We start from the raw sequence: 14,196 nt of genomic DNA on the forward strand, positions 1-14,196 counted from the left end.
CTTCTCCTCTCCTTCTCCCCTCCTTCTCCCCTCCTCCTCTGCTTCTCCCCTCCTCCTCTGCTTCTCCCCTCCTCCTCTGCTTCTCCCTTCCTCCTCTGCTTCTCCCTTCCTCCTCTGCTTCTCCCCTCCTCCTCTGCTTCTCCCCTCCTCCTCTGCTTCTCTGCTTCTCCCCTTCTCCCCTCCTCCTCTGCTTCTCCCCTCCTCCTCTGCTTCTCCCCTCCTCCTCTGCTTCTCCCTTCCTCCTCTGCTTCTCCCTTCCTCCTCTGCTTCTCCCTTCCTCCTCTGCTTCTCCCCTCCTCCTCTGCTTCTCCCCTCCTCCTCTGCTTCTCTGCTTCTCCCCTTCTCCTCTGCTTCTCCCCTCCTCCTCTGCTTCTCCCCTCCTCCTCTGCTTCTCCCCTCCTCCTCTGCTTCTCCCCTCCTCCTCTGCTTCTTCCCTCCTCTCCCCTCCTCCTCTGCTTCTCCCCTCCTCCTCTGCTTCTCCCCTCCTCCTCTGCTTCTCCCCTCCTCCTCTGCTTCTCCCCTCCTCCTCTGCTTCTCCCCTCCTCCTCTGCTTCTCCCCTCCTCCTCTGCTTCTCCCCTCCTTCTCCCCTCCTCCTCTGCTTCTCCCCTCCTTCTCCCCTCCTCCTCTGCTTCTCCCCCTCCTCCTCTGCTTCTCCCCTCCTTCTCCTCACCTTCTCCCCTCCTTCTCCCCTCCTCCTCTGCTTCTCCCCTCCTCCTCTGCTTCTCCCTTCCTCCTCTGCTTCTCCCCTCCTCCTCTGCTTCTCCCCTCCTCCTCTGCTTCTCCCCTCCTCCTCTGCTTCTCCCCTCCTCCTCTGCTTCTCCCCTCCTCCTCTGCTTCTCCCCTCCTCCTCTGCTTCTCCCCTCCTCCTCTGCTTCTCCCCTCCTCCTCTGCTTCTCCCCTTCTCCTCTGCTTCTCCCCTCCTCCTCTGCTTCTCCCCTCCTCCTCTGCTTCTCCCCTCCTCCTCTGCTTCTCTGCTTCTCCCCTCCTCCTCTGCTTCTCCCCTCCTCCTCTGCTTCTCCCCTCCTCCTCTGCTTCTCCCCTCCTCCTCTGCTTCTCCCCTCCTCATCTGCTTCTCCCCTCCTCCTCTGCTTCTCCCCTCCTCCTCTGCTTCTCTGCTTCTCCCCTCCTCCTCTGCTTCTCTGCTTCTCCCCTCCTCCTCTGCTTCTCTGCTTCTCCCCTCCTCCTCTGCTTCTCTGCTTCTCCCCTCCTCCTCTGCTTCTCTGCTTCTCCCCTCCTCCTCTGCTTCTCCCCTCCTCCTCTGCTTCTCCCCTCCTCCTCTGCTTCTCCCCTCCTCATCTGCTTCTCCCCTCCTCCTCTGCTTCTCTGCTTCTCCCCTCCTCCTCTGCTTCTCTGCTTCTCCCCTCCTCCTCTGCTTCTCCCCTCCTCCTCTGCTTCTCCCCTCCTCCTCTGCTTCTCCCCCCTCCTCTGCTTCTCCCCTCCTCCTCTGCTTCTCCCCTCCTCCTCCTCTGCTTCTCCCCTCCTCCTCTGCTTCTCCCCTCCTCCTCTGCTTCTCCCCTCCTCCTCTGCTTCTCCCCTCCTCCTCTGCTTCTCCCCTCCTCCTCTGCTTCTCCCCTCCTCCTCTGCTTCTCCCCTCCTCCTCTGCTTCTCCCCTCCTCCTCCCCTCCTCCTCTGCCTCTCCCTTCCTCCTCTGCTTCTCCCCTCCTCCTCTGCTTCTCCCCTCCTCCTCTGCTTCTCCCCTCCTCCTCTGCTTCTCTGCTTCTCCCCTCCTCCTCTGCTTCTCCCCTCCTCCTCTGCTTCTTCCCTCCTCTCCCCTCCTCCTCTGCTTCTCCCCTCCTCCTCTGCTTCTCCCCTCCTTCTCCTCTGCTTCTCCCCTCCTTCTCCCCTCCTTCTCCCCTCCTTCTCCCCTCCTCCTCTGCTTCTCCCCCCCTCCTCTGCTTCTCCCCCTCCTCCTCTGCTTCTCCCCTCCTTCTCCTCACCTTCTCCCCTCCTTCTCCCCTCCTCCTCTGCTTCTCCTCTGCTTCTCCCCTCCTCCTCTGCTTCTCCCCTCCTTCTCTGCTTCTCCCCCTCCTCCTCTGCTTCTCCCCTCCTTCTCCTCACCTTCTCCCCTCCTTCTCCCCTCCTCCTCTGCTTCTCCTCTGCTTCTCCTCTGCTTCTCCCCTCCTCCTCTGCTTCTCCCCTCCTCCTCTGCTTCTCCCCTCCTCCTCTGCTTCTCCCCTCCTCCTCTGCTTCTCCCCTCCTCCTCTGCTTCTCCCCTCCTCCTCTGCTTCTCCCCTCCTCCTCTGCTTCTCCCCTCCTCCTCTGCTTCTCCCCTCCTCCTCTGCTTCTCCCCTCCTCCTCTGCTTCTCCCCTTCTCCTCTGCTTCTCCCCTCCTCCTCTGCTTCTCCCCTCCTCCTCTGCTTCTCCCCTCCTCCTCTGCTTCTCTGCTTCTCCCCTTCTCCTCTGCTTCTCCCCTCCTCATCTGCTTCTCCCCTCCTCATCTGCTTCTCCCCTCCTCCTCTGCTTCTCCCTTCCTCCTCTGCTTCTCCCCTCCTCCTCTGCTTCTCCCCTCCTCCTCTGCTTCTCCCCTCCTCCTCTGCTTCTCCCCTCCTCCTCTGCTTCTCCCCTCCTCCTCTGCTTCTCCCTTCCTCCTCTGCTTCTCCCCTCCTCCTCTGCTTCTCCCCTCCTCCTCCTCCTCCTCCTCCTCCTCCTCATATCTTCCTCCTCCTCTCCCTTCCAGGTACAGTACACAGCAGTTGGCTTCTTGGAGAAGAACAGGGACACCATCCCCATGAACATCCAGAACTTGTTCATCAGCAGTGAGACCTTATTACTGAGCCTGCTCTTCACAGGTGGGTGATCGCTGATGACCTCACTGTGGGCGTGTCCTATGTCAGCCCCTCCTTCTGTCTCATGGAATATACTTAGTCGTCTTTTCTTGACTATTTTCTCAGCCAGCATCTCCAGGACGGGAACCCTGATGCCTGTGCACAGGGAGAAGGTGAGTGTCTGTACCCCGCGGCCCCGCCCCGTATATACAGGGAGAAGGTCAGTGTCTGTACCCCGCGGCCCCGCCCTGTATATACAGGGAGAAGGTGAGTGTCTGTACCCTGCGCCCCCGCCCCGTATATACAGGGAGAAGGTGAGTGTCTGTACCCCGCGGCCCCGCCCCGTATATACACGGAGAAGGTGAGTGTCTGTACCCCGCGGCCCCGCCCCGTATATACAGGGAGAAGGTGAGTGTCTGTACCCCGCGCCCCCGCCCCGTATATACAGGGAGAAGGTGAGTGTCTGTACCCCGCGGCCCCGCCCCGTATATACAGGGAGAAGGTGAGTGTCTGTACCCCGCGGCCCCGCCCCGTATATACAGGGAGAAGGTGAGTGTCTGTACCCCGTGCCCCCGCCCCGTATATACAGGGAGAAGGTGAGTGTCTGTACCCTGCGCCCCCGCCCCGTATATACAGGGAGAAGGTGAGTGTCTGTACCCCCCGCCCCGTATATACAGGGAGAAGGTGAGTGTCTGTACCCCGCGGCCCCGCCCCGTATATACAGGGAGTAGGTGAGTGTCTGTACCCCGCGCCCCCGCCCCGTATATACAGGGAGTAGGTGAGTGTCTGTACCTCCTGCCCGTATACACCGCGCCCCGTATACACCGCGCCCCCGCCCCGTATACACCGCGCCCCCGCCCCGTATACACCGCGCCCCCGCCCCGTATACACCGCGCCCCCGCCCCGTATACACCGCGCCCCCGCCCCGTATACACCGCGCCCCCGCCCCGTATACACGCGCCCCCGCCCCGTATACACCGCCCCCGCCCCGTATACACCGCGCCCCCGCCCCGTATACACCGCGCCCCCGCCCCGTATACACCGCGCCCCCGCCCCGTATACACCGCGCCCCCGCCCCGTATACACCGCGCCCCCGCCCCGTATACACCGCGCCTCCGCCCCGTATACACCGCGCCCCCGCCCCGTATACACCGAGCTCCTGTATACACCCCGCCCCGTATACACTGCGCCCCCGCTCCGTATACACGGTGCCCCCGCATACACCGCGCCCCCGCATACACCGCGCCCCCGCATACACCGCGCTCCTGTATACACCGCGCTCCTGTATACACCGCGCCCCCGCCCCGTATACACCACGCTCCTGTATACACCGCTCCCGCCCCGTATACACCGCGCTCCTGTATACACCGCGCCCCCGCCCCGTATACACCGCGCCCCGTATACACCGCGCCCCGCCCCGTATATACAGGGAGAAGGTGAGTGTCTGTACCTCCCGCCCGTATACACTGCGCCCTCGCCCCGTATACACCACGCCCCCGCCCCGTATACACCGCGCCCCCGCCCCGTATACACCGCGCCCCCGCCCCGTATACACCGCGCCCCCGCCCCGTATACACCGCTCCCCCGCCCCGTATACACCGCTCCCCCGCCCCGTATACACCGCTCCCCCGCCCCGTATACACCGCTCCCCCGCCCCGTATACACCGCTCCCCCGCCCCGTATACACCGCTCCCCCGCCCCGTATACACCGCTCCCCCGCCCCGTATACACCGCTCCCCCGCCCCGTATACACCGCTCCCCCGCCCCGTATACACCGCTCCCCCGCCCCGTATACACCGCTCCCCCGCCCCGTATACACCGCTCCCCCGCCCCGTATACACCGCTCCCCCGCCCCGTATACACCGCTCCCCCGCCCCCGTATACACCGCGCCCCCGCCCCGTATACACCGCGCCCCCGCCCCGTATACACCGCGCCCCCGCCCCGTATACACCGCGCCCCCGCCCCGTATACACCGCGCTCCTGTATACACCGCGCCCCCGCCCCGTATACACAGCGCTCCCGTATACACCGCGCCCCCGCCCCGTATACACCGCGCCCCCGCCCCGTATACACCGCGCCCCCGCCCCGTATACACCGCGCCCCCGCCCCGTATACACCGCGCCCCCGCCCCGTATACACCGCGCCCCCGCCCCGTATACACCGCGCCCCCGCCCCGTATACACCGCGCCCCCGCCCCGTATACACCGCGCCCCCGTCCCGTATACACCGCGCCCCGTCCCGTATACACCGCGCCCCGTCCCGTATACACCGCGCCCCGTCCCGTATACACCGCGCTCCTGTATACACCGCGCCCCCGCCCCGTATACACCGCGCCCCCGCCCCGTATACACCGCGCCCCGTATACACCGCGCCCCCACCCCGTATACACAGCGCTCCTGTATACACCCCGCCCCGTATACACCGCGCCCCGCCCCGTATATACAGGGAGAAGGTGAGTGTCTGTACCCCGCGCCCCCGCCCCGTATATACAGGGAGAAGGTGAGTGTCTGTACCCCGCGCCCCCGCCCCGTATATACAGGGAGAAGGTGAGTGTCTGTACCCCGCGCCCCCGCCCCGTATATACAGGGAGAAGGTGAGTGTCTGTACCCCGCGCCCCCGCCCCGTATATACAGGGAGAAGGTGAGTGTCTGTACCCCGCGCCCCCGCCCCGTATATACAGGGAGAAGGTGAGTGTCTGTACCCCGCGCCCCCGTCCCGTATATACAGGGAGAAGGTGAGTGTCTGTACCCCGCGCCCCCGCCCCGTATATACAGGGAGAAGGTGAGTGTCTGTACCCCGCGCCCCGTATATACAGGGAGAAGGTGAGTGTCTGTACCCCGCGCCCCCGACCCGTATATACAGGGAGAAGGTGAGTGTCTGTACCCCGCGCCCCCGCCCCGTATATACAGGGAGAAGGTGAGTGTCTGTACCCCGCGCCCCCGCCCCGTATATACAGGGAGAAGGTGAGTGTCTGTACCCCGCGCCCCCGCCCCGTATATACAGGGAGAAGGTGAGTGTCTGTACCCCGCGCCCCGTATATACAGGGAGAAGGTGAGTGTCTGTACCCCGCGCCCCCGCCCGTATATACAGGGAGAAGGTGACTGTCTGTACCTCCCGCCCGTATACACCGCGCCCCCGTCCCATATACACCGCGCCCCCGTCCCGTATACACCGCGCCCCCGTCCCGTATACACCGCGCCCCGTATACACCGCGCCCCGTATACACCGCGCCCCGTATACACCGCGCCCCGTATACACCGCGCCCCGTATACACCGCGCCCCGCCCCGTATACACCGCGCCCCTGCATGACCCTTCACACTTATTCTCTTTTCTGTGTCTGTATTTCAGGCTCTGATCTTACAGGATAAAGCGTCTGCTCGTAAGATGTCTGTGGGCGCGCAATTTCGGGTATGGATGTTCCTCCTGATACATAGGGGATGTGATGGTGGGAGGGGCTGTGACTATGGATGTTCCCCCTGATACCTGTGGGATGTGATGGTGGGAGGGGCTGTGACTATGGATGTTCCTCCTGATACATAGGGGATGTGATGGGGGGAGGGGCTGTGACTATGGATGTTCCCCCTGATACCTGTGGGATGTGATGGTGGGAGGGGCTGTGACTATGGATGTTCCTCCTGATACATAGGGGATGTGATGATGGGAGGGGCTGTGACTATGGATGTTCCCCCTGATACATAGGGGATGTGATGGTGGGAGGGGCTGTGACTATGGATGTTCCTCCTGATACATAGGGGATGTGATGGTGGGAGGGGCTGTGACTATGGATGTTCCTCCTGATACATAGGGGATGTGATGGTGGGAGGGGCTGTGACTATGGATGTTCCTCCTGATACATAGGGGATGTGATGGTGGGAGGGGCTGTGACTATGGATGTTCCTCCTGATGACATAGGGGATGTGATGGTGGGAGGGGCTGTGACTATGGATGTTCCTCCTGATACATAGGGGATGTGATGGTGGGAGGGGGCTGTGACTATGGATGTTCCTCCTGATACATAGGGGATGTGATGGTGGGAGGGGCTGTGACTATGGATGTTCCTCCTGATACATAGGGGATTGTGATGGTGGGAGGGGCTGTGACTATGGAGGTTCCCCCTGATACCTGTGGGATGTGATGGTGGGAGGGGCTGTGACTATGGATGTTCCCCCTGATACCTGTGGGATGTGATGGTGGGAGGGGCTGTGACTATGGATGTTCCCCCTGATACCTGTGGGATGTGTTGGTGGGAGGGGCTGTGACTATGGATGTTCCCCTGATACATAGGGGATGTGATGATGGAGGGGCTGTGACTATGGATGTTCCTCCTGTACCTGTGGGATGTGATGGTGGGAGGGGCTGTGACTATGGATGTGTCCTCCTGATACATAGGGGATGTGATGGTGGGAGGGGCTGGACTATGGATGTTCCTCCTGATACCTGTGGGATGTGATGGTGGGAGGGGCTGTGACTATGGATGTTCCTCCTGATACCCTGTGGGATGTGATGGTGGGAGGGGCTGTGACTATGGATGTTCCTCCTGATACATTGGGGATGTGATGGTGGGAGGGGCTGTGACTATGGATGTTCCTCCTGATACATAGGGGATGTGATGGTGGGAGGGGCTGTGACTATGGATGTTCCTCCTGATACATAGGGGATGTGATGGTGGGAGGGGCTGTGACTATGGATGTTCCTCCTGATACATAGGGGATGTGATGGTGGGAGGGGCTGTGACTATGGATGTTCCTCCTGATACCTGTGGGATGTGATGGTGGGAGGGGCTGTGACTATGGATGTTCCTCCTGATACCTGTGGGATGTGATGGTGGGAGGGGCTGTGACTATGGATGTTCCTCCTGATACATAGGGGATGTGATGGTGGGAGGGGCTGTGACTATGGTTGTTCCCCCTGATACATAGGGGATGTGATGGTGGGAGGGGCTGTGACTATGGATGTTCCTCCTGATACATAGGGGATGTGATGGTGGGAGGGGCTGTGACTATGGATGTTCCCTCTGATACCTGTGGGATGTGATGGTGGGAGGGCTGTGACTATGGATGTTCCTCCTGATACATAGGGGATGTGATGGTGGGAGGGGCTGTGACTATGGATGTTCCTCCTGATACATAGGGGATGTGATGGTGGAGGGGCTGTGACTATGGATGTTCCTCCTGATACATAGGGGATGTGATGGTGGGAGGGCTGTGACTATGGATGTCCTCCTGATACATAGGGATGTGATGGTGGGAGGGGTCTGTGACTATGGATGTTCCTCCTGATACATAGGGGAATGTGATGGTGGGAGGGGCTGTGACTATGGATGTTCCTCCTGATACATAGGGGATGTGATGGTGGGAGGGGCTGTGACTATGGGATGTTCCCCCTGATACCTGTGGGATGTGATGATGGGAGGGGCTGTGACTATGGATGTTTCCCTCCTGATACATAGTGGGATGTTGATGGTGGGAGGGGCTTGTGACTATGGATGTTCCTCCTGATACCTGTGGGATGTGATGGTGGGAGGGGCTGTGACATGGATGTTCCTCTGATACCTGGTGGGATGTGATGGTGGGAGGGGCTGTGACTATGGATGTTCCTCCTGATAACTGTGGGATGTGATGGTGGGAGGGGCTGTGCTATGGATTGTTCCCCCTGATACCTGTGGGATGTGATGGTGGGAGGGGCTGTGGACTATGGATGTTCCTCCTGATACATAGGGATAGTGATAAGGGTGGGAGGGGCTGTGACTATGGATGTTCCCCTGATACTGTGGGATGTGATGGTGGGAGGGGCTGTGACTATGGATGTTCCGCCTGATACATAGGGGATGTGATGGGTGGGAGGGGCTGTGACATCGGAGGTTCCCCATGATACATCAGGGATGGTGGATGGTGGGAGGGCGTGTGACTATGGATGTTCCCCCCTGCATACAATAGGGTGATGTGATGGTGGGACGGGGCTGTGCTATGGATGTTTCCTCCTGATTACATAGGGGCTGTGGATGAGGTGAGGGGCTGTTGACTATGGTTGTTCCCCTGATACATAGGGGATGTGATGGTGGGAGGGGCTGTGACTATGGATGTTCCTCCTGATACCTGTGGGATGTGATGGTGGGAGGGGCTGTTGACTATGGATGTTCCCCCTGATACATAGGGGATGTGATGGTGGGAGGGGCTGTGACTATGGAGTTTCCTCCTGATACATAGGGGATGTGAAGGTGGGAGGGGCTGTGACTATGGACTGTTCCCCCTGATACCTGTGGGATTGTGATGGTGGGAGGGGCTTGACTATGGATGTTCCCTCCTGATACCTGTGGGATGTGATGGTGGGAGGGGCTGTGACTATGGATGTTCCTCCTGATACCTGTGGGATGTGATGGTGGGAGGGGCTGTGACTATGGATGTTCCTCCTGATACATAGGGGATGTGATGGTGGGAGGGGCTGTGACTATGGATGTTCCTCCTGATACATAGGGGATGTGATGGTGGGAGGGGCTGTGACTATGGATGTTCCTCCTGATACCTGTGGGATGTGATGGTGGGAGGGGCTGTGACTAGGGATGTTCCTCCTGATACATAGGGGATGTGATGGTGGGAGGGGCTGTGACTATGGATGTTCCTCCTGATACATAGGGGATGTGATGGTGGGAGGGGCTGTGACTATGGATGTTCCCCCTGATACATAGGGGATGTGATGGTGGGAGGGGCTGTGACTATGGATGTTCCCCCTGATACCTGTGGGATGTGATGGTGGGAGGGGCTGTGACTATGGATGTTCCTCCTGATACATAGGGGATGTGATGGTGGGAGGGGCTGTGACTATGGATGTTCCTCCTGATACCTGTGGGATGTGATGGTGGGAGGGGCTTGTGACTATGGATGTTCCTCCTGATACATAGGGGATGTGATGGTGGGAGGGGCTGTGACTATGGATGTTCCTCCCTGATACCTTGGGATGTGATGGTGGGAGGGGCTGTGACTATGGATGTTCCCCCTGATACCATGTGGGATGTGATGGTGGGAGGGGCTGTGACTATGGATGTTCCTCCTGATACCTGTGGGATGTGATGGTGGGAGGGGCTGTGACTATGGATGTTCCTCCTGATACATAGGGGATGTGATGGTGGGAGGGGCTGTGACTATGGATGTTCCTCCTGATACCTGTGGGATGTGATGGTGGGAGGGGCTGTGACTATGGATGTTCCTCCTGATACATAGGGGATGTGATGATGGGAGGGGCTGTGACTATGGATGTTCCTCCTGATACATAGGGGATGTGATGGTGGGAGGGGCTGTGACTATGGATGTTCCTCCTGATACATAGGGGATGTGATGGTGGGAGGGGCTGTGACTATGGATGTTCCTCCTGATACATAGGGGATGTGATGGTGGGAGGGGCTGTGACTATGGATGTTCCCCCTGATACATAGGGGGGTGATGGTGGGAGGGGCTGTGACTATGGATGTTCCCCCTGATACCTGTGGGATGTGATGGTGGGAGGGGCTGTGACTATGGATGTTCCTCCTGATACCTGTGGGATGTGATGGTGGGAGGGGCTGTGACTATGGATGTTCCCCCTGATACATAGGGGATGTGATGGTGGGAGGGGCTGTGACTATGGATGTTCCTCCTGATACATAGGGGATGTGATGGTGGGAGGGGCTGTGACTATGGATGTTCCTCCTGATACCTGTGGGATGTGATGGTGGGAGGGGCTGTGACTATGGATGTTCCTCCTGATACCTGTGGGATGTGATGGTGGGAGGGGCTGTGACTATGGATGTTCCCCCTGATACATAGGGGATGTGATGGTGGGAGGGGCTGTGACTATGGATGTTCCCCCTGATACATTGGGGATGTGATGGTGGGAGGGGCTGTGACTATGGATGTTCCTCCTGATACATAGGGGATGTGATGGTGGGAGGGGCTGTGACTATGGATGTTCCTCCTGATACATAGGGGATGTGATGGTGGGAGGGGCTGTGACTATGGATGTTCCTCCTGATACATAGGGGATGTGATGGTGGGAGGGGCTGTGACTATGGATGTTCCCCCTGATACATAGGGGATGTGATGGTGGGAGGGGCTGTGACTATGGATGTTCCCCCTGATACATAGGGGATGTGATGGTGGGAGGGGCTGTGACTATGGATGTTCCTCCTGATACATAGGGGATGTGATGGTGGGAGGGGCTGTGACTATGGATGTTCCTCCTGATACCTGTGGGATGTGATGGTGGGAGGGGCTGTGACTATGGATGTTCCTCCTGATACATAGGGGATGTGATGGTGGGAGGGGCTGTGACTATGGATGTTCCTCCTGATACCTGTGGGATGTGATGGTGGGAGGGGCTGTGACTATGGATGTTCCTCCTGATACATAGGGGATGTGATGGTGGGAGGGGCTGTGACTATGGATGTTCCTCCTGATACATAGGGGATGTGATGGTGGGAGGGGCTGTGACTATGGATGTTCCCCCTGATACATAGGGGATGTGATGGTGGGAGGGGCTGTGACTATGGATGTTCCCCCTGATACATAGGGGATGTGATGGTGGGAGGGGCTGTGACTATGGATGTTCCTCCTGATACATAGGGGATGTGATGGTGGGAGGGGCTGTGACTATGGATGTTCCTCCTGATACCTGGGGGATGTGATGGTGGGAGGGGCTGTGACTATGGATGTTCCTCCTGATACATAGGGGATGTGATGGTGGGAGGGGCTGTGACTATGGATGTTCCCCCTGATACATAGGGGATGTGATGGTGGGAGGGGCTGTGACTATGGATGTTCCTCCTGATACATAGGGGATGTGATGGTGGGAGGGGCTGTGACTATGGATGTTCCTCCTGATACATAGGGGATGTGATGGTGGGAGGGGCTGTGACTATGGATGTTCCCCCTGATACATAGGGGATGTGATGATGGGAGGGGCTGTGACTATGGATGTTCCCCCTGATACATAGGGGATGTGATGGTGGGAGGGGCTGTGACTATGGATGTTCCTCCTGATACCTGTGGGATGTGATGGTGGGAGGGGCTGTGACTATGGATGTTCCTCCTGATACATAGGGGATGTGATGGTGGGAGGGGCTGTGACTATGGATGTTCCCCCTGATACATAGGGGATGTGATGGTGGGAGGGGCTGTGACTATGGATGTTCCTCCTGATACATAGGGGATGTGATGGTGGGAGGGGCTGTGACTATGGATGTTCCCCCTGATACCTGTGGGATGTGATGGTGGGAGGGGCTGTGACTATGGATGTTCCTCCTGATACATAGGGGATGTGATGATGGGAGGGGCTGTGACTATGGATGTTCCCCCTGATACATAGGGGATGTGATGGTGGGAGGGGCTGTGACTATGGATGTTCCTCCTGATACATAGGGGATGTGATGGTGGGAGGGGCTGTGACTATGGATGTTCCTCCTGATACATAGGGGATGTGATGGTGGGAGGGGCTGTGACTATGGATGTTCCTCCTGATACATAGGGGATGTGATGGTGGGAGGGGCTGTGACTATGGATGTTCCCCCTGATACATAGGGGATGTGATGGTGGGAGGGGCTGTGACTATGGATGTTCCCCCTGATACCTGTGGGATGTGATGGTGGGAGGGGCTGTGACTATGGATGTTCCTCCTGATACCTGTGGGATGTGATGGTGGGAGGGGCTGTGACTATGGATGTTCCCCCTGATACATAGGGGATGTGATGATGGGAGGGGCTGTGACTATGGATGTTCCCCCTGATACATAGGGGATGTGATGGTGGGAGGGGCTGTGACTATGGATGTTCCTCCTGATACATAGGGGATGTGATGGTGGGAGGGGCTGTGACTATGGATGTTCCCCCTGATACATAGGGGATGTGATGGTGGGAGGGGCTGTGACTATGGATGTTCCTCCTGATACCTGTGGGATGTGATGGTGGGAGGGGCTGTGACTATGGATGTTCCTCCTGATACATAGGGGATGTGATGATGGGAGGGGCTGTGACTATGGATGTTCCCCCTGATACATAGGGGATGTGATGGTGGGAGGGGCTGTGACTATGGATGTTCCCCCTGATACCTGTGGGATGTGATGGTGGGAGGGGCTGTGACTATGGATGTTCCTCCTGATACATAGGGGATGTGATGGTGGGAGGGGCTGTGACTATGGATGTTCCTCCTGATACCTGTGGGATGTGATGGTGGGAGGGGCTGTGACTATGGATGTTCCTCCTGATACATAGGGGATGTGATGGTGGGAGGGGCTGTGACTATGGATGTTCCTCCTGATACATAGGGGATGTGATGGTGGGAGGGGCTGTGACTATGGATGTTCCTCCTGATACATAGGGGATGTGATGGTGGGAGGGGCTGTGACTATGGATGTTCCCTCCTGATACTAGGGGATGTGATGGTGGGAGGGGCTGTGACTATGGATGTTCCTCCTGATACATAGGGGATGTGATGGTGGGAGGGGCTGTGACTATGGATGTTCCTCCTGATACATAGGGGATGTGATGGTGGGAGGGGCTGTGACTATGGATGTTCCCCCTGATACCTGTGGGATGTGATGGTGGGAGGGGCTGTGACTATGGATGTTCCTCCTGATACCTGTGGGATGTGATGGTGGGAGGGGCTGTGACTATGGATGTTCCTCCTGATACCTGTGGGATGTGATGGTGGGAGGGGCTGTGACTATGGATGTTCCTCCTGATACATAGGGGATGTGATGGTGGGAGGGGCTGTGACTATGGATGTTCCCCCTGATACCTGTGGGATGTGATGGTGGGAGGGGCTGTGACTATGGATGTTCCTCCTGATACCTGTGGGATGTGATGGTGGGAGGGGCTGTGACTATGGATGTTCCCCCTGATACATAGGGGATGTGATGGTGGGAGGGGCTGTGACTATGGATGTTCCTCCTGATACCTGTGGGATGTGATGGTGGGAGGGGCTGTGACTATGGATGTTCCTCCTGATACATAGGGGATGTGATGGTGGGAGGGGCTGTGACTATGGATGTTCCTCCTGATACATAGGGGATGTGATGGTGGGAGGGGCTGTGACTATGGATGTTCCTCCTGATACCTGTGGGATGTGATGGTGGGAGGGGCTGTGACTATGGATGTTCCTCCTGATACCTGTGGGATGTGATGGTGGGAGGGGCTGTGACTATGGATGTTCCTCCTGATACATAGGGGATGTGATGGTGGGAGGGGCTGTGACTATGGATGTTCCTCCTGATACATAGGGGATGTGATGGTGGGAGGGGCTGTGACTATGGATGTTTCCCCTGATACATAGAGGATGTGATGGTGGGAGGGGCTGTGACTATGGATGTTCCCCCTGATACCTTTGGGATGTGATGGTGGGAGGGGCTGTGACTATGGATGTTCCTCCTGATACCTGTGGGATGTGATGGTGGGAGGGGCTGT

General features: G+C 58.5%; 1 protein-coding gene across 1 annotated transcript in view; it reads left to right on the top strand.

Moving 5' to 3' along the window:
* Nucleotides 1-14,196, top strand: part of LOC138786387 (myosin-IIIb-like) — an 80,635-nt gene that overhangs the window by 34,113 nt on the left and 32,326 nt on the right. Inside the window, exons 15-17 of the mRNA XM_069963374.1 lie at nucleotides 2,679-2,790; nucleotides 2,893-2,939; nucleotides 6,117-6,176. Of these exons, the coding sequence (XP_069819475.1) occupies nucleotides 2,679-2,790; nucleotides 2,893-2,939; nucleotides 6,117-6,176 (219 nt within the window). The remainder of the gene's footprint in view (nucleotides 1-2,678; nucleotides 2,791-2,892; nucleotides 2,940-6,116; nucleotides 6,177-14,196) is intronic.

The sequence above is a fragment of the Dendropsophus ebraccatus genome, chromosome 3, assembly GCF_027789765.1.
Source record: "Dendropsophus ebraccatus isolate aDenEbr1 chromosome 3, aDenEbr1.pat, whole genome shotgun sequence".
Lineage (NCBI taxonomy): Eukaryota > Metazoa > Chordata > Amphibia > Anura > Hylidae > Dendropsophus > Dendropsophus ebraccatus.